The 20,363-nt window shown below is 47.9% G+C and overlaps 2 protein-coding genes across 3 annotated transcripts in view; one reads left to right on the top strand and one right to left on the bottom strand.

Moving 5' to 3' along the window:
* The window catches only part of TRAPPC9 (trafficking protein particle complex 9), a 514,318-nt gene that overhangs the window by 436,900 nt on the left and 57,055 nt on the right, over positions 1-20,363 (bottom strand). For both annotated transcript variants that reach the window (XM_029223132.1, XM_029223133.1), the window contains 2 exons: positions 14,058-14,274; positions 5,742-5,885 (listed from right to left, as the gene is read on the bottom strand). In XM_029223132.1, coding sequence (XP_029078965.1) covers positions 5,742-5,885; positions 14,058-14,274 — 361 coding nt within the window. The remainder of the gene's footprint in view (positions 1-5,741; positions 5,886-14,057; positions 14,275-20,363) is intronic.
* On the top strand, positions 2,463-3,084 carry LOC114895588 (protein CEBPZOS-like). The gene has a single exon (XM_029223134.1). The coding sequence runs from the start codon at positions 2,842-2,844 to the stop codon at positions 3,082-3,084; it is 243 nt and encodes an 80-aa protein (XP_029078967.1). The 5' UTR covers positions 2,463-2,841.

The following is a 20,363-nucleotide window of genomic DNA, read 5'->3' as shown; positions in this document are numbered from 1 at the left end:
GCACCTTCAAAACAAGTGTCCTAGCACTGCACTCCAACGTCCCCTCCAAAACCCCCCTCCCAGAGTACTTCCTGAGCGGTCACTGATCACTGCCACCATCACTCACTCATTCCACAAATATTTCCGGCACACCTATGACTATTTTAGATGCTACAAAGGTACAGTGAGAGGCTTCCCTGGCGGCGCAGTGGTTGAGAGTCCGCCTGCCGATGCAGGGGACACGGGTTCGTGCCCCGGTCCGGGAGGATCCCACATGCCGCGGAGCGGCTGGGCCCGTGAGCCATGGCCGCTGAGCTTGTGCGTCCGGAGCCTGTGCTCCGCAACGGGAGAAGCCACAACAGTGAGAGGCCCACATACTGCAAAAAAAAAAAAAAAAGGTACAGTGATCCAAGCAGAGTCACTGCTTTCTTAGAAAGCACGTTCTAGTTAGGGAGGCCCTAGGGCTCTAGGGATTGGATTACGGTGTGCTTGCTGGGATGGAGAAGACCACACAAGGAAGAGTCCGCTCCACTCCTAGACTCTTCTCCACACGACCCAGTGCGGTCACCAGCAGTTCCTGGGGCTTCACACTTCTCCCGGCAGAAAAGAGGAAACCCCTCTCTTCCCAGGCAGCTCGGCCCCTCGTCCCATAACTTAGCCTTGCTGTCCCTGAGGGGCCCGACCCTCCTAGAGGGGGATTTATCAAGAGAGGGAGTGGAGGGTCAGCCATAAAAACTGCCCGCCCTGAAGAAAAGTCGGGACATGACCAGAAGATGCTGTGAGGGCGGGGATGGGGAGGCCACCTGCACAAACCCACCCCAGAGCTGAAGGCGGGACGGCTGGCAAGAGTGTAGCCGACATCCTGAGACAAGAAAACACCAAAAAGCAAAAATCCTGACGTATTCAAGAAACCAAAGGATGGCCAATGTGGGTCAAATGTAAAGCGCTTCATACTCTCTGTTAAATTCACACATGTTGGTCTGAGCTAATCCTCTGTAATGTTAAATGTATTTCTCAGAGTTCCAGCAACAGTTTCAAGTTTCGTATTATGCTAAAGAGATCTATCATAAAATGTTTAAAACAGATTTTCCTGCTACTTTCAGCTTTAGTTCAAAAACAAGTGAAGCACTTTCAGGAGGTGTCTTAACTCTTTCAAACCTGCTGTACACCATCCAGGTATGTTACGGGCACAAGATACATTTCATAGTATGAGTATCTCTCATAGTAACTGACAGACTTTGGGCAAAGGAATTCATTAGCATCTCAAAGCGTGACAGACCTCAGCACAGTGGCCTGATGCTATCTGCCTCCCAAGAAATGAGAAACAAATGAGGCAAGCCACAGGGAAACAGTCAGAAGACTGTAAAAGAGTCTCACATAAAAGAGATACAATTAGTAAACAGGAACACAGAACAAATATCCAAACTTGCAACTTACCCAGAAAATACAAATTAAAACAATAAGGCAACGTTTTCTACATACTGAATGAGCAGCACTGCTGCCAGAGGTATAATTAGAACAATCCTTTCAGAAGGCAATTTCCAACATGTTTCAACAGCAATAAAAGTGTTCAGGATGGCTGACCCAGTAATCCCTCTCCTGACAAAATCTCTCTCCTGCTCGAAAAGCCAAAGCGCTGAAGAGGCTCACCATAGCCTTCCCAGTAACAGTGAAAATAAACCAAAAAAAGAAAGAGAGTATTTATTATTAATGCATTCAACAGGATGTGAGTACTGAAGTGCGCCACTAACCAGCCACAGTGGCTTTAACTAGCCCCTAATAGGGTTTCTTTTCAAAGTGATGAATGTTTTAAATTGACTGTGGTTAACAGGTGCACATATCTGCGAATACACTAAAAAACTGAAGGGCACATTTTAAACAGTGTGGTCTGTGAACTAAATCTCAATAAAGTTACTTTTAAAAAAGGAAAAGCATTTATTATTAATGCACTCAGCCATATGTGGATGCCAGCACAAGCCACTAGGTGACAGGGACAAGAAAAACAGCAAGTCAGACAGACACCTTCAGAGAGCTTGCTGCCTGAGTGCCGAGCCTGTCAATTAATTGAGCGATCGAAATATAGTGGGTGAAAGTGCTCGATGGGTAAGCACATACTCCAGTGGGAATGTTCCAAAGGAACACAAGGTAGTCTTGAGGGACCAAGAAAGGCTTTGTAGAAAACAACAGAAGTGGTTATCTACACTGAGATCTGAAGGATGAACAAATGTTAGCCAAAAGAAGGAAGGAAAGTGGAAAGGAAGAAGGGATGAGGGAGAGGAAGAGAATGAGAAATCCAGGTGGACACACCACACTTTCGTTATCCATCCATCAGTGAATGGACATTGATGGATGCCGCTTTCACTTTTTGGCTATTATGCGTGATGCCACCAGGAACACTCATGTGCAAGTCTTTATGTGGGTTTGTGTCTTCAAACCTCTGAGTATATACCTAGGAGTGGAATTGCAGGATCGTATTGCACTACTGTTGATCATCCACTTTCCTTCCCAAAATCCCAGACAACAGAATCACACAAATCACTGTATCTAACATTCCCCAAATAAACCAAACCCTCTTAATTCCACCAGAACTGGAGAAAGTCCTCCTACCTGAAGCTATTCCTTCTGCTCAGTCTTGTCTGGCAAACACCTATTTGTTCTTCAAGGTCAAGGTCACCTCCTTCATGGAACATTACCCAAACCATTCTTCCACCTCTGAAAAGAACTGTCAATTCCCCCATGATGCTCCCATATCCATCATTTACTATGGCCTCCTCTATAGGCTTAACCGTGGCATCCTCCCCACACCCTATTCTTTTCATGTAAACAGTTGGTCCCAGCAGCCCCGCGAGTACATGCCTCAGGATGGCCTGTACTCTGGATCCACTGGCAAAGAAGATCTTTAAAGGAGTTTTACTAGCTGAACTTGTGGGCATTTTTGGAGCATATTTTTTGTTTAAAAAGATGAACACAAGCCAAGGTTTCAGGCAAACAATGAGCAAGAAATTCCCCTTCATCTTGAAAGTTTATTACAAATCCACTGAACACTCTGGAATGTACGGAATCAGAGAGCAAGATCCAGAAAAGAGGCTGAACAGCAAAAATTAGGAATTTGCCCATTGATCAAGGTTTGCCCTATTTCATAGTATCAGGCAAGACTAAAATTCCAAAGTTGACACGGATGGATTTTAGAATATTTAAGGTTAAATGTAAATTCTCATTAAGTCAGAGGTTTTATTCTTTGGACTAACTGTGAAGAAATTGAAGGAAGGTTTGTTTATTATGTTATAAATGCAGTTTTGTTTACTACTCAAAATAAAGTGGTTCTCCTTTAAAAAAAAAAAATCTCCCCTATAATTCTGAATTCATAAATCTTTCAAAGTAGATAAAATAGTAAAACACCTAATTTTAATATTTATTACATTTCTTTTCCATTATAGTTTATTACAAGATATTGAGTATATCGTGCCCTGCGCTATACAGTGGGACATTGTTGTCTATCTAATTTATTCCCTTCTCCTTTCCCTTTTGGTAACCGTAGGTTAGTTTTCTATTGTCTATGAGTCTGTTTCTGTTTTGTAAATAAGTTCATTAATATTTATTACATTTTTAACTCACACATTTAAAATCCCATTATCTAAAAATATATTAACTAGAAATACTGCTTTTATCCATTGTCACTTTACCTGAAACAATATTCAAACTCTACATCAATGTCTCTGATACTACTAGAGCCACTTTGGAATAAAATTCGTCATAAAAAAAAAACAAAAAACAATTGGCCCCAGAACCCATCTTGTGAGTTCCCGCGCACTGGCACACACCGGGCGGGGGTGGGGGGGGACCTATGAGGAGGGGCAGGCAAGAACCCCCAGACTGTGCCGCCTCCATCTGCAAACACCCAGACGGGTTCCCGTCCAAGGAGAAGGCTACTCCTCTCTTCCGTATTTCATTTCAATGCGGTGGTATTTAGAAATGTTAATTATCAACCCTGTGAATGGTACCATGAGCTCTCCAGGAGAAAGGTCACCCAATCAATTAAAATACTATCATTAAAATAATAACAACCTGCCACACAACCTGTAATATCCTAGTTGTACAAATGAGAAAATGAAGGCCCAGGAAAAACTTAATTACTGATCTGAGGTTACGGTAATTACAGGTTGGGGTGAGTGGAGGGAACCCTTGGTCCTCCTGACTTCAGTCCTCTTCGCAGAAGACTCCAATTAACCAAATACCATTACACACAGGCCCTTATGAGGCAGCGGTCTGTTCAACAGGGTCAAATATCCCAAGTTTCTCTCCTTCTAGACCCAGCGTCTTCGGATCACAAATTAATATGACCTTAAATAACCACCAAGTTCCTTCTCTCCTGGGGCTTCTGCAGGGAAGACAGGCCGACTACACAGGCACCAGCTCTGTCGGTGCAATGTGAGAAGTGCGTGAGGGGAGAGACCGAACAGCAGGGGGACGACGGGTCCCCTGGGACTTGTGACAGGCAGCCTAGAGGAAGTGCAGACCCAGGGGAGATGGCTGACAAGGTGCAGGCAAGGGGTGAGGGCAAAGGCCCGCTGCGGGAAGAAGATGTGTATTTGCGAGAAGAAAGTCCAGGACGAGGCAGGTGAGGCAGGGGGAGGTGGAAGCAGCTCAGGGAAGGGATGTGCTCCCCTCCCTGGGAGCAGCTGCGTCAGCCCCCGGGTGTGTGATTACAGAGACCCAGCTCCTCTCCACATTGCGCGGCCATCCCAGTGCCAGAGGCCCCGCTGAGGCCTTACCCCCAAGGCTCTGGGCGGCGTCCTCTCCAGACAGTGCCCTCCACAGGGAGATAGGGACCTCGCCATGAGAACCTGTACGACCTTTTGGTGAGGGGGCAGAAGGCCGGCCTGCGGGATGATGCAGGACGGCTCCAGGGTCACCCCAGCCCGGAGCTCCCGGGGGCCGCCCAGGCCCCTGCAGATTCTGCCCCGAGGCCCAGCTTCCCTCTGCCCAACCAGACCTGCCTCCTTCTCTTCCCCTCAGTGGGTGTCAATCCCAAGAGCACTTCTAATAAACGCCCCGCACTTGCATCACACCCAAGAGTGCTTCCCAGGGGACCCACAGCACCTGCTAACCCGGCGGGAGGGACAGGCAGACAGGGCGCTGGGACACAGGCAGCGGAGGGCTGATTTCCAAGGGCCTGTGCGGCACCCAGGCAGCAGGAGAACACCTGGGGCTCAGGGTGGGGCCTGGGCTGGAGATAAACGGATTGTGACTGAAACCCAAAAAACACGTGACACCCAGGAACTGTGTGAGAAGAGAAGGTGACGGAGGCAAGGACCTAGAAGAAAGTTGCCCTGATGTGTGGGCAAAGACACGCACGATCCCTCAGAGAGTCAAGACAGACGCTGCCCGCGAGGGGAGCAGTGACCAAAAGGGGCACAGAGGTGTTTGGGGTTCTGGTCTTGTGTCCGATCTGGGTGCCGGGTACCACGTGGTCACTTCGTGAAAACTCACTGAGCAGTGTGCTTGTGAATCGTGCACTTCTGCATATAAGTGTTACACTTTGACACTTACATTTTATAAAACGTAGGCAAAGGCAAGGGGAGCCCATGCCGGAGGCTGAGAGCAGCGAGAAGGGCCAGTAGTGTGTGTTGAGAGGGGCCCAGGGAGGTGAGGACACGGAGGACATCACCCACCCGATCCTGGGCCGGTGTTGACGGGGGCCAGCACCAGGAGGGCACTCATCCATCTTTCCTGGGAGAAAACTGGAGTTTGAATCCACTCACCTTGATCTGACAAGAAATCCAGCATGGTCTGTAGCAGGAAGGACAAGTGCCTGACAGAGAGAGCAGGGTTCCCCATCCTCCGGGACGCATAGACCAGCTCGTGAAGCAGACGCATCTGGACGGCAGCCCAGCCTCGGTGCGTGCCTGCGACAGAAGACACAGAGCATCAGAGCAGGGCTTCAGGGGCGCACTGGCAACAGGGCCGACACATGAGCCCGCTGGAGCCATGTCTAACGTGTAAAACTCGTGATTTCAAGACAACGCCTCAACCACCACGCTCAAAGGGCAACCAGAGCATTTCCCCTGTGTTTATCCTGGAGAAGCACACTCACATCACGCGCCTGTTCACATGTTTCTTTGGCGTTTTATGTTTTTAAAAAATGCTTCATATTGTATAGGGTTGGCCAAAAAGTTCGTTCGGGTTTTTCCACAAGACGTTAGAGAAAAACCCAAACGAACTTTTTGGCCAACCCAGTATTTTCTCTCTTCTGCAAAGACACAACTTTTAAAATAACCCACTTTGAAATACTTATAATAAGGTTATGACAAAAGATTATGTTTTCAGTGGCATGTATTTGAATTACAGCACACTTTTTTTTTTCAAGAAAATACTATTTGATGAGCCTTCATTATCAACAACCAAGGCCATGAAATTAAAAAGCACAGCATTTCTCTGAAGTATAAGAACAGAAAAGCAGAAAGCTAAAGTAGAAAAAAGGTTACCAACGAAACTGTGGCTGCTCCCTCCAAAATAACTTAGCGTGTTTGAAATTAGAGGTGGAAGAAATCGGTGGCACAGCCATCGAAAAGTATTTTTTTAAGATCACAGGACTTTAGAGTTGTTTATTCCAAATCCCTTTTGGCAACAGTTACTGCTTTTAAATATTTTCCACCTTAAAATTCTTCATGAAGATGTGGAAACAGGGCTCAAAAACAGTTACCACCCAGAGCTGTGTGCCCAGGGGCCCCGGGGGGTTGGTAGAAAGGTTGGGGGAAAGGATTTAAGACTCTGACCAAAGCATTCCTCCTCTCATAGGCCTACTGACCGTCTCTCCCACTGCCTACCCTACAAGGCTGGCAAGTCCCTTTTGTGAATTTCCACTGAATCCTGCACAAATCTTGTCCCATAGGCGTTATCTGGCACACACAGTGAGGCACCTGTAAGCTTGTGTCTTTGTTTCTTCCATCAGTCCTTAATTTCCTTGGGAGCCAGGATGGCGTCTTATTCACCCAAATATCCTTACTGCCTAGTAAGATGCCTAATACACAGCTGGTCCTTAACAGGCTCGTGGGTCAAGTTGAAAGCCTGATGAAAGAAAAAGCCCCTATTTTTCAGACATGCCTACTTAAGCATATAGGGTAAAATGACATGATTTCTGGGATTTGCTGTAAAGTATTTCAACAAAGAACAAATAAAAGAAAAAGAAAGGTCTGAATAAAGCCAGATATGGCAAAATCTTATTAATTATTTAATCTGGGTGATGGGCTATTGTAGTATTCTCTCTGATTTGTGTATATTTAAATTATTTCATAGTAATTTTTAAACTGTTAACTGAATAACAATTGCTAATAATTATGAATTGAAATTCTTAGAGCTGACCAAACCTACCCCACACACAAAAACCTTGATATCCTACCAGTTTTATCTTACAGAAATCTTTTCATACAATGACAGGAGAGGAAGGAAGGACAAGTCCCTGCAGTATTTCCACGATGTCAAAAGACCAAAGGCCAAAACAAAATAAGAGATTCTGAAAAGGATGATAAGGCTGAAATCAACGTCATGACTAACCTAGCCCAGAATTCTAAATGACCTGACCTAACTAATCTCCACCCCACCATACCAAGAATGGGGCACATATCACTCTGCAGATTTTTTTTTAATAGATAAGGATCCAGTTCCTACCACAGGCAATTACGGTAAGACTGAGTATAAATTTTCTTAACACCAAATAGTGTACAAATCGTAATTTCTATGCGATTCAAACTGCTCGTCCTATAAAATCTGAATCTTTTTATTCTTAAGACAGATTTGCAGTATATGAGCCAGTGATAAAATTTTCAACACTCTTGTATTCAGAAAGTTCAGCAATGTGAGAGTTTATTACCTCAACTACTGCCTTTTACCAAACTTACGTGCCTTACCACTCTCTTTCATAAGAGTTCCTGGGGAAAATTTAATCTCTCATTCAGGAAAAGGCTAAGCAAAAGGTATGATCAAAAAATCTTCATATACAGGAACACAAGTAAGATTAAAGTGATAATAAGCAGCCCGTTACGCTAGCAAATACACACAGCGTACTTCTGAGCTCCTACCTCGACTTTCCATAACCAGCTAGGGAAAATGTTCATTTCCAGAAACAGAGAGAAATACATTTCAGGTCCTGAGAATACAGACAATTTCCCTTTTATTCACAGGTACGGGGATTTAGTAGAATTCCATTTAATTCTCTGAGAAATGTTGAAAGTAGTCCAGAGCAACAGTGGAGATGGGGTTTAAAGTAACTTTTATTTCTTGTTAAAAATACAGCCAGCTGACATTTATCACTTTTACCTCATTTGATCTCTTACCTTACCCCCCCACCTCTTTCACAAAATGATGGTGAATGTCCCCTCCGGCAACAGAAGGCTAAGTAAAAAGTATCAAATCACATGGAGGTGTGCTTATTTGTTTCATTTTTCAAAAGAAACATGTTTCATCCATGTGATTTAAAAATTAAGATCAAGAAACAAACTCTGTTCAATAAATGGCAATGAGCACATGTCATGTAGCTGCTCATCAGATTTGGACACACGTTACACGTATTTACAGGCACGCCTGCTGTGTGCCAGCAAGGGGGACACAGGGACAGGCAGGGTCTCTGCTCTCACGGGGCACACAGCCTGGTGGGGGGGGGGGGGGGGGGGAGAAGTGCTAAATCATTGCCCCGTTTTTTTAATGTACTTACACATTATGGGAAATGCTGTTTAGAAAGAACAGGAGTACGTGAAAGAGAGAAATAAAAGGACTGCATTTAGGTGGAGAGACGACGGGGGACCTCTAGAAGAGCTGACACTCAGGGGAGACCTGAAGGATGCCTGGGGTGCAGCGGTGAACGGCAGGGAAGAGCATTCCTGAGGAAGCAATAGCCGGGAGGAGAGCCGGCAGTGGACACCTGGGTGGCGTGTGCACAACTGGCCCAGCACGGAAAGAAAAGGCTAAGGCCAGCCCAGTGTAACTGCATAGAGCCCAGGAGGCTTGCATTTACTCTGGAGCCAGCCTGCAGTTATGTTCGAGGGATAAAAAAGGGGTCACTGGAAAGCACCTGCGATCTCTCCAGAAGTCTGTCAGAAGCACACTAACAGGGATCCCGGTCCCACGCACATGGAAACTCAATCCCCCTTCCCATCTCTCTGCAGAGCAACAGTGTGACCGCTCGAAAAACCCCCTTCCCAGACACTAACTCACCCCACGAAATTTGTCCCGAAGGCGGCCTAACGGAGCCTGTACGCTCAACTGTCCCCTCCACAGGCCTGGAGGTCTCATCTCGTCTCACACCAGCAACTCTCAGCCTTCCAAATGTAAACCCCGAAAGCTTCTAGGGCGTGTCCAGCTATTTTGCCCTTAACTTCAACCACTGGTACCAGGGCCAAGGCAGGGGGCCATCCCACCAGCACGCACTCCTTCCCAATGGGGCCAGGCCTGAAGCACTGGCCCTCAGGGCACTTTATTCCAGCCTCCGCGTGGCCTCAGGGGGACACATGGAATTAGACCTCACCTGACAGTATCTGCTGAGCACTGTCCTAGCACATTCTGGGGACTGACTCACTCAGTCCTTATAACAACCTTCCCGTGACACAGTAAAAGTACCTCCCTGTACAGATGAGGGACAGCGGACTTGACAGGGGCCATGCAGCCAGTCGGTAATGGTGTCACCCTCTCACTAGCTGTTCGACCTGAGGAATAGCATTTAACCTCCCCAAGCCTCTATTCCCTCAAGTGCGGTACAGGGCCCACTGCACCCGCTCACCAAGCCGTGAGAAATGATGGTACACATAGGAAACCGTTCTCCCTGAGGCCACAAGCAGCGTAAGGCAAGTGCAAGTGCAAGGTGTACTGGGAGAGAGACCATGTGGAGCAGATGGGGCGCTCTATCACCTGACCCCCCAGCCCTGGGCCGGGACACAGCTGGGCCTGGGCAGCAGGCTCTGGGTTCCGGGCCTTGCCCACACCCAGGACAGCGTCCTCGTGCAGGCAACACTCTCAGGCACTGACCCTACCAGGCAAGGAAGCTGCTCTACATTTGTCACTTAAAATACTGGGAAATATAAGGACAACTTTTTTTTTTTTTTTTTTTTTTTTTTTAAGGACAACTTTTTAAAGAAATGAAGACATCCCTGACTTCAAAATGTACTGTAAAGCTACAAAAATCAAGACAGTGTGGTAACGGAAAAACAAACAAACAACACAGAATGGACACCACCAAGAATAAATCCTAACGTAAACCATGGATCCTGGGTGACGCTGTGTCAGTGCAGATTCATCCGTTGTAACAAATGCACCACCCTGGCGGCGATGTTGATGAGGAAGGAGGCCGGGGGGTGGGGTGGGGGGGCGCAGGGGACGGGGGTATGTGGGAAATAGCTAAGCTCAATTTTGCTGTGAACCTAAAACTGCTCTAATGAAGTCTACTTTAAAAAAAAATAATAATAAGATCACACAGGGGAAAGTGTCGGGTAGGAGGGACGTGATAAAATCCATTATCACATGATTTACATTTAGAAGAAGAATAAGCACCGTCCAAGCTCCTAGGTAAATGGGTGAACTGGTGAAACCACTTCCCGTGACTCGCGTGTGGACACACGTGGACACCCTGCCGCGCCAGTGCCACCGCGCGACACCCAGGGGCTCCTTTGCTGTTGTTCATCTTCCGCCATTAAGCGCTGAGTGGAGACGAGAAGGGAAGCCACCAGCTGTGTCAGAAGAGCCTTTCAGCTCCCGGCACCTCCACCCTTAGAGCAAACCCCAGGCACGCAGCACACCTCTGAGAGTGCTGTCCGGTTTGCACTCTCTGCCCTCTCCTCCAAGAAGTGGACGGCTGCTCACAACTAGACTGCAGAGCAACTACAGAGCCCGGGAATTCAGGAAGGGCCTCCCCGGAAGGCGGCCGCTCACTCCGTGGAGACGAGCAAAGTAAACGCAGACCAGTGAGGATCCGGGAGCCAAGCCCCATGGTCTCTTCACCGCTTTCCTCACTTGGCTGTGTCCCGGGAGAGCTCCCTGTGCAACACCAGATGCAAGAGCGATGGCAAATGTGACCTGCATCCCGAATCCCGAATCCTGGCTCGGCCTGACCTTGGCACCCCAAATCCAGCACCTCCCGAATCACGCATCACACCTGTCCTCTCTTTCCCTAACTGTCCTCTGCCCTCCAGGGTCACCTGGACCTACAGCCTCCCTCTCAGGATCCCCGCCCTGACTCCATTAGCAATGAGAGCTCCCAGCAGAAACACCACCAAGTGAAGCCCACCCTCCCCTCTGGATCCCAATTTCCTGTCTGTAAAGAGAGGGAAGGAGCTAGATCAGTCTTCTCAGAATCATGTGAGACTTTTCCAAACACATATGCTCAGGCCTCACTGCACACACCCTCCCCCCCCGCGCCCCCGCAAGAGGTGACAGGCTGGGAGCCCAGGGCAAACAGGTCACGCAGAAGGCCAGCCAAGGGATCCCATCTGCAGGGACGGGGCCCACCAGAAGGTTCTCATTTCTGGCTGTGAGTCCCTTTAGTCCTCAGGCTCCAAGATGACTTTCAGTTAAACACCGCATGGTCTCGGTGTTTCAGAACACGAAGGACAGTCCTGTGACCACAGCTGGGGCAAGGCTGTCCAGAGAGAGTAGAAGCAGCCCTTAGAGGCCAGTTAGAGGCCCACAAGAGATGCCAGGAAGAAATTAAAAGGGTCTCTGGGAAGCACCTGACTGCCACTGCCCTGAGGTTCTTGTCTGCAGAAGAGAGACACTGGGGCTGAAATCACAGGCCGCCAGTATTAATTCACCCAGAACTCACAGTCCGCCCAAAAGCGCCAGTCGTGAAACAAGTGCTCAGCAAACCTTAAGTTTCATCCCATCTCTTGGGGGAACACAGAGGAAAAAGGAATTAGAGAAAGGAAGAGCAGATGACATGGCAGATGAAAAACATGTGTCGTGATTTCTGTTTGGGTGAGATGGTGAAAGATCTGGAAGAAAGTGTCACTGAATGAAATCAGACGTGGCTGAGTGTCCATGCATTTACCCTCAACACGTGGCACGGTGTCCAGCACAAAGCAAGAAGCAAGAAACGTTTGCTAACAGCAAGACCTCCTAGAGAGGGTCCCCAGTTCTACCCTTGACCCCTTGCACTTAATACCATCACCAACGGCTGGGACAGAAGACAGGGACGGAGTTCAAGTTCAAAATCACTCCAACAGTACGAGCCCCATCACCGATGCTATCCAGCAGAGACAAACGTCAAGCCCCTTGTTTAACTTTTTAAAAAGATCAACAGCAAGGGCACAGGATGAGGAAGACCAGGCAAGGTCATGTGACCAGGCTCTATTATGTGAGATGGCTTTAGAAAGGGAACGCTACGTGAACAGGAAAAGTATGCAGACTGCCCCTATCAGCACTGGGCCCACCAATCTTCCCCCTGTGGCTGCAGAGAGGCAGGACATCTAAAGCCCAAAGTCCACGCTGCCCCGCTCCTATCAACACCTCCTGAGCACGTGTGCTCACATGCCAAGCCCCCAGCGGCAGGCCTCTGGCTTCTACAGGAGGCGGGGGCTAATGAAGGGCTGTGTCCTGTCTCAGCTTCCCTCCACTCCTCAAAGGCCACCCGCCGTGCTGCTCACTCAGTCTCCCTCTGCTCTTCCAAACCCCAGGTCCCGCCTTTTAAATGATTTTGGAAAACACTCTGGAAAACATTTTTTAAGTAATTTGGGCCCCCTGAAGTGATTTCGGATATCGCTGTGCTCTGAGCCAGCGCTGTGGCAAACTACGGTCCGCACACCGAATCCGGCCCCACCCGCAGCATAAGTAAAGATCTGTCGGCGGACATGTCATCCCTGGCTGTTCTCACACCTCAGCAGCAGAGCCGAGGAGCTGCAGCAGAGGCCGGAGGGCTCCCAGAGCCTGAAATGTTTACTCCCTGGCCCCTGGACAGAAAAAGTTTGCCAACTCCTTGCTCTACGCTAATCAGAATTCATCCTGAGTGTACGATTCCATCAAATGTTAAGTGATGCTTTGGGGAGAAGGTCAGAATGGGGGGAAGTCCAGACAGAGTAATTCACCAAGAACCACCTAGGCAACGGAGACAGAGGAGAGAAAGGCTCTGGAAGGACCCGAGAGCTCTCTGCAAATACCTGGAAGGTCGACACATGCTAGAATTGCTTGTTTGTACGTTGGAGGGCAGGAGTTGTCCTCTTCCCACTGCTCCACTCGCTCACCTCACACATCCCATGGCACCAGGCAAGAGCGCGACAAATCATTACTGAGGAGGTGGACACAAAGGGAAAGCGGACACACCGTCCCCGGGAGGTAAGGCAAGCAGGAAGGGGATTCGTAATTCTTTCATGGAGAGACCCAGTAATCAGAACTACCCAAGAGCAGAACAGACTCATCACTCGGACCATGGGCCCCACAGGCCGGCACACATGACCACATAAAACACGTGCCAGAAGACTGTCTTTGCCCTGGTGGGACAGGAACGTAGACGGCCCCTCAGTTCTCTCTCCGTCTAGCAGGCCAGGCCTGCTGGCTCTGGACGTGAGTTGGAGGAAAGTGCTCTGCATGTCCTGCCTTAAACGGCCATCAGCCATTTTTTTTCGCCTGAGAATCACCCTTTGCCTGACACTGGGCATCACACTTGTGTGCACTTGTTACTAGACTCAGAGCTATGTTTAACACATACTACCCTGCATTAACATTGCAGGATAAGGATTTATCACCAAATGCATACCTGTACTTGTACACATATACCCCAGGACTTATTCTAGATTGGTTGATTTTTGCAAATTGGCTAAATCACATGAGGTAAGTAGGATTCATTAGGTATTTAAGATGTTTCAAGGAAGACACATGTCAGTGAGCTCAGGGGAGATTTCCAACCGGCACACAGATTTAAGAATGCCAGCCCACATACAGAGCACCGCTACGTTCTGTTGTGATCTATCAAAAGTACCCAAGTGCAGGAGAGCTTAGTCACCTTTGCACGCCAGCACCAGTCATCGTGTCCGACAGGCAGAGCAGGGCCCATTAATTGGACGCACCATTAATTGGACTGAAGCAACTTTCAGCTCTAGTACCTTTGTTGAAGTCTTGCGGATCCAGCGACAGACTGTAGCCAGGAAGCGTCTCGAGGAGGAGTTTGTAGCAGGCCCTCCAGCCAGGCTCTGAGATGCTTGGGGCCACGCACTGCATGGCGGCCACGCGCTTGAAGAAGGCGGACTTGCGGTGGAAGCCGATCAACTCGTAGAGCTCAGAGAGGATGCTGTACCGCTGGATCTTCTCCTCCTCAGAGAGCTGAAGCACACAGAGGAAAGTAAAAAGCATGTGAAAGAATCTTACAAGTGAAAAAGGAAACATAAAAAAGCTTTTTCATAAAACAGAGGCCCAATGAAACATGAAGGAAAAGGGAAGCTGAGTTAGTGCACTGACAGGGCAGGATCCAGAGAAGCACCGACATGGAAGCTCCAAGGCCTTCTCTGAGCCCCATCTCTCCAAGCTCACCCTGTCCTTTTGCTAAGAAGGCCCATATTCTCTGGAACAAAGGTATTTGCTACCTAGCACATAAGATGCAGAGAAGGGAAAGAGAAAGGGAAAGACACTGGAATTTGGGCAGGGACTTTCATCAAATACATTAACTTCTCAAAACACAAAATATATAGAACCAGGTAACCAGGTAACTAGACAAAGAACTGTTAATAATAACCACACCTAACTTGGACTTAAATTAAGACTTCATGGCTTACAAAAATTTTTCTTTCATCTACAACCTAACCGTATTTTCCCAACCACCCCATGATGTAGTAATAACAACTTCTGTTTAATCACGACTACAGGCCAGCAATGTAACTACTAGGTAACAGCTCAGAATTTTTAAAAGCCGTGTCTGTGATATAGTCTGTGTACACATTTATTTCCTTTTGGCTTCATTCTTAACGAGGATCTAAATCAATTTTTTAAACACAACAACAATAACAACAAAAAAAACAAAAACGAGGGTCAAAAATGGGGATTTAATACTTAAATGAAACAAGGGGCAGGTGAAGTCACAAAAATGCACGCCATGAGGCAGGGGTAATTAACAGAGGCCGACTATAGATTCAGCTCCAAGATCCCTGGCAGCTGAAGCAAAAAGTAGAAGGTGAGCTACAGGAGCCATAACGCCTGTGGGATAAGCATCTGTGTCAGCTGCTGGCGCGTCCCACGCGGAAAGTCCAAAACATCCTTCTCACCATCGAGCATCCTTCTCAGGCCCCCCGTGTTAAGTGCAACAAGCACATGCCCGCAGCCCGTGCCCCGGCCTCTGCCTTGCCCTTCCTGCCAGCCCTCTCCCTCTCTCATCACTGTACTGGTCTGCAAACCCAGGCCTGAAGCGCCAGATTATGGAGGCAGCCCCACACCTTGGCTTGGCGGGCAGCTCACCCAGCTGGGGCCCCCTGGATCTGCCCATTTCTCTGCTGCATCGGCTTCCCACAGAGAGAGATTCCTTCCTACGCTGGTCCCCACAAAACTCCTCTCTCCTAAATGCAAGGACGTCAAGCCATATTCCAGACTCTCCTGTTCGACCAGCAAGTTTTCAGTTCCCTCTCTCTTTTTCCTTCTCCAATAAAGAACTTGACTTTCCTCCCTCCCCATCCAACCGTTTTCTTTGTGAGAGCTCGGCGTTCCCCACACACCATCCTGAAAGCCGGGCACCCTGCCGGCTAGGACCGAGATGTCTCCGTCTAACCTGGGCTGCATCCTTACACTTTCCCCCTTCTATCTCAGAAAGCCTTTCCTGAATCTCCCATCCCTCTGATTCTGAGTTTAAATGGACAAAGTTCTGAGGTTACCATTATTATGTGCATATCTACCGGGCTTTTGCTAGGTTCCCTTAGCAACAAGCTTCATTAAGGAACTGCATCAGGAAGTTTAAAGAGGCTATTCTTACATCTGAGTGGAGTAGCCCGCAGGAAATGTAAATGGCTTTGAAGAGAAAATTAACCAGGGACAAAGAGGCCGCAGGTTCTAACCAACAGTGTGTCATGAGCCAAAACGTTATCAAATGGCTCAGTCATTCCTGAACATCAGATCTGCAGGAGGTGCCGGGTGCTGGGTTGAATAGACACTGGTCCTAGAGCATGCTCCCACAGCTGGTAAAGTGCTGGGCTTTTCTCTAGTTTTCCAAACAATTCCTTACGACCTCTTTCTCTTATGGTCACTTACATTTCCTACTAATGAAGAAAATTAATTTCAGTCATCTGGGTTGTTTGCGGGGAAGCTACACGACGCAGTTCACAGAGCTCAGACTTTGGAGCCATGGTGAACTAGATCTGAAGACCAGTGGTAGCATTTACAAGGTAATCACGGGCACGCAGCAAACACCCCAGCCTCGATTTCCTCACCTCTAAATCTGGGTTCAATAAAACCAGTGAGCACAGTTGCCGTGATGATTATGGCCGCAACCTGTTTACCCCTAGCTAAGTGCCGGCAACAAGCTGGCTGCTTAATTAGTAGTATCGTCAGCGGGTTTTAGTTTACCTGAGAACAGATGCTTTGCCGTTTTGTCTTTGGTAACAGAACGTATTTTACTGAGATTAATACCACCAGAGCAGCGCCGACTAGAAAACTCCCCAGCTCTGCAGGGCAAGGCATGTTCTTTTCCTCTACGGAGCTGATCACATTTTCTAGTCATTTGTTTTTACATTTATCTATTTAGCACCTGTGTCCCCCTCCGGACATTTTGCTCAAGCAGCGCAGGACCCTGTCTGTTTGGCTGCATTGCTGAATATTCTCGGACTACAAGACAGTGGGCCCAGGGCCTAGCACCCGGCCTCCAGTACAGAACGTAGAGAAGGGAAAACCCAAACAAGCATGCTTTAACTAGGCCCCTGCACCCGAAATTATGGTCTGACTTGGGACAAATTACAAAATCTTCTTTACCCTGAGGCTCCTCTTCTATCAACAGGAATAAACGCACTTAGCACACAGAGTTACAAAGGTAGAAGGAAATAACCAAATTCACAACCTAGTCAAGTGTCTGCTAGCGGTCCAACAAACACGAGCTGCCTTTATTGCTCTGACACGTCACCGGTGGGGCTTTCTAAGTGACAAGCAGTGTGTGAAGTGCTCTACATGTGTTATAATACTATTTATTGATACAACTTACAACAAATCCAGGAAGAAGTGAATATTATCATTCCCATTTTACAGATTCACAAACAGGCTAAGGGAGGTTACATTCCAGTCCAAGGTCACACGGAGGGGAAATGGCGGTTGAAACCTGAATCTGGGCTGCCAAGGTTCGCGTTCCTTCTCTCTCACTTCTACCTGACCTGCGAAATCTACGTGCCTGTGAAATCTATGTGTTCGACAGACAAATCTGCAGACAGCCAGCTGTTAAATGCAATGCACGCAGCTGTTTGTCAGAGCTAATTACCATAAACTACTCTCGTAAACAACGAAAGACAAGACAGGTGGATCCATGTTCCCGCTCACAAAGTTCTGCCTTGAACACTCCTGCAACGTGCACAAACCCTTCCCAATACCACTAGATCCAAACGTATTCTTTTTCATTTTTTACATTTGCACAGGGCTTCTTAAGGCAGAAGGCACCTGCAATAATTCCATCTTGGTTCCTTTCAAAGTTTCCAGATTAGCCAAAATCAGTCCCAGGACAGACACAACTCATCAGTTCTACAATGGAACACACTTGACCAAGAACCAAAACCTTGTCCTGGTTCAGAAAAACTATAGATCCCTCTTTGTTACTGTCATTATAAAATCCCACCAGTGTCTATTTGAATTATGGTTTTCTCAGAGTATATGCCCAGTAGTGGGATTGCTGGGTCATATGGTAATTCTATTTTTAGTTTTTTTGTTTGTTTGTTTTTTGGCAGTACGCGGGCCTCTCACTGTTGTGGCCTCTCCCGTTGCGGAGCACAGGCTCCGGACGCGCAGGCTCAGCGGCCATGGCTCACGGGCCCAGCCGCTCTGCGGCATGTGGGATCCTCCCGGACCGGGGCACGAACCCGTGTCCCCTGCATCGGCAGGCGGACTCTCAACCACTGCACCACCAGGGGAGCTCTATTTTTAGTTTTTTAAGGAACCTCCATACTGTTAGTTTTTTAAGGAACTTAGTTTTTTAAGGAATTCTTAGTTATTTAAGGAACCTCCGTACTGTTCTCCATAGTGGCTGTATCAATTTACATTCCCACCAACAGGGCAAGAGGGTTCCCTTTTCTCCACACCCTCTCCAGCATTTGTTGTTTGTAGATTTTCTGATGATGCCCATTCTAACCAGTGTGAGGTAAATACCTCGCTGTAGTTTTGATTTGCATTTCTCTAATGATTAGTGATGTTGAGCATCTTTTCATGCGCTTCTTGGCCATCTGTATGTCTTCTTTGGTGAAATGTCTGTTTAGGTCTTCTGCCCATATTTTGATTGGATTTTTTTTCGATATTAAGCTCCATACGCTGTTTGTATATTTTGGAGATTAATCCTTTGTCCGTTGTTTCATTTGCAAATATTTTCTCCCATTCTGAGGGTTGTCTTTTTGTCTTGTTTATGGTTTCCTTTGCTGTGCAAAAGCTTTTAAGTTTAATTAGGTCTCATTTGTTTATTTTTGTTTTTATTTTCATTACTCTAGGAGGTGGGTCAAAAAAGATTTTGCTGTGGTTTATGTCAAAGAGTGTTTTTCCTATGTTTTCCTCTAAGAGTTTTATGATGTCCGGTCTTACATTTAGGTCTTCAATCCATTTTGAGTTTATTTTTGTGTATGGTGTTAGGGAGTGTTCTAATTTCATTCTTTCACATGTAGCTGTCCAGTTTTCCCAGCACCACTTACTGAAGAGGGAAGCAACAGCATAGCACAGGGAGATCAGCTCGGTGCTTTGCAAGGACCTAGAGGGGTGGGATAGGGAGGGTGGGAGGGAGGCTCAAGAGGGAGGGGATATGGGGATATATGTATGCATATGGCTGATTCACTGTGTTGTACAACAGAAACTGACACAGTGTTGTGGAGCAATTACACTCCAATAAAGATCTATTAAAGGGCTTCCCTGGTGGCACAGTGGTTGAGAGTCCGCCTGCATGGGTTCGTGCCCCCATCTGGGGAGATCCCACATGCTGCAGAGCGGCTGGGCCCGTGAGCCATGGCCGCTGAGCCTGCGCGTCCGGAGCCTCCACAACGGGAGAGGCCACAATAGTGAGAGGCCCGCGTACCACAAAAAAAAAAAAAAAAAAAAAAAAAAGATCTATTAAAAAATAATAAAATTTTAAAAATTGTTTAATTTAAAAATTAAAAAAAAGAAAAATCCCACCAGAACTCACTATTTTGCTGTCCGCTCAGCTGGCAACCAGATACGGAGATGAGTCAACTCCAGCACAGCATCGGGTTGGGGAGAACTCTAAAGGCCCACACCCGCTGCAGCGCGGCTCTGCTGACCCCTAGTGTTCTCCGAAGACCAGGCCAACAGAGAAGGGCTGTTCCCGACAGCTGCAAAGTCCCACACATTAAATAAAAGCATCTGATCTTATAAAATATGCTGTGTACGCACCCACCTGTGAAAACAGCTTCGCCGAAAGCCCAAATGTTCAACATTAATTTGCAAAGCCAACTCCGGTCCGTAAGGGCGAGCAAGTCTTAGGACACTAAGTCTCCCAAGTCCCTCCCACACCCAACCCTCCACCAAACTGCCTGCAGTTCTTCAGCATGCTTTTAAATGCATCCCCCCGCCCCCCAGATGTCCCTCCACGCCCTCTGGCCTGAGTATAAGAGCGGCTACTGGGTAACTGCAGGGCAACACTAGACAGGACGAGACACAGAGAATCTGAACTAAACTACTCCTGATCACCATGAGTTCGTTATTTCATCATTTGACAGATGAAAATATCGAGAGATATGGAGGATTATGCTCAAGGTCACGCAGCTAATAAGTGGCAAAGCGGGGTCTGCACACAGGCCCACGACGCTGCTCCTCACTCCAGCATGACGCCCCAGCTGGATCCCCACACCCACAGGGTTCTCTCGTGCCTGCCTGACAGGTCCACGTTTCTTTGCTTTGACTCACGACCTATAACAGGTCTGCCTTTTAAGCACCTTTTCCATCCACTGTCCCTCAGCAACAAAACCGCTCAGGCCACCAAACGACTTCCGGCTCCCCAAGCCCTCCGTGCTCGAGCCAGGTCACGCCTTCGCACCTGGTCCCTGCTCAGAGGCTCTTCAGCCCCTGTAGATGGATTGTTTCTGCTCTTTGCAGGGAAGCCACTCTGGGGAGCCCTCCTCTCACCCTCAGCACAGCAGTCCCCGGGCCACATCCCAAGCTGTCCCACTAGATCTGCATGTGCCCAGGGCTGCTCTTTGGACCAGCAGCCTAAGAGCCAGGGATTACGCCCTGGTCATCCC

The sequence above is a fragment of the Monodon monoceros genome, unplaced genomic scaffold (genome assembly GCF_005190385.1).
Source record: "Monodon monoceros isolate NGI ecotype Baffin Bay Population unplaced genomic scaffold, NGI_Narwhal_1 Super_Scaffold_14, whole genome shotgun sequence".
Classification (NCBI taxonomy): domain Eukaryota; kingdom Metazoa; phylum Chordata; class Mammalia; order Artiodactyla; family Monodontidae; genus Monodon; species Monodon monoceros.
The sequence above is the reverse complement of the archived record's forward strand: the minus strand, read 5'-3'. Positions and strand labels throughout refer to the sequence as shown.

Coding starts and splice junctions, on each gene's coding strand:
- LOC114895588 (XM_029223134.1), top strand. CDS start 2,842: ATGGCCTGTACTCTGGATCCACTGGCAAAGAAGATCTTTAAAGGAGTT.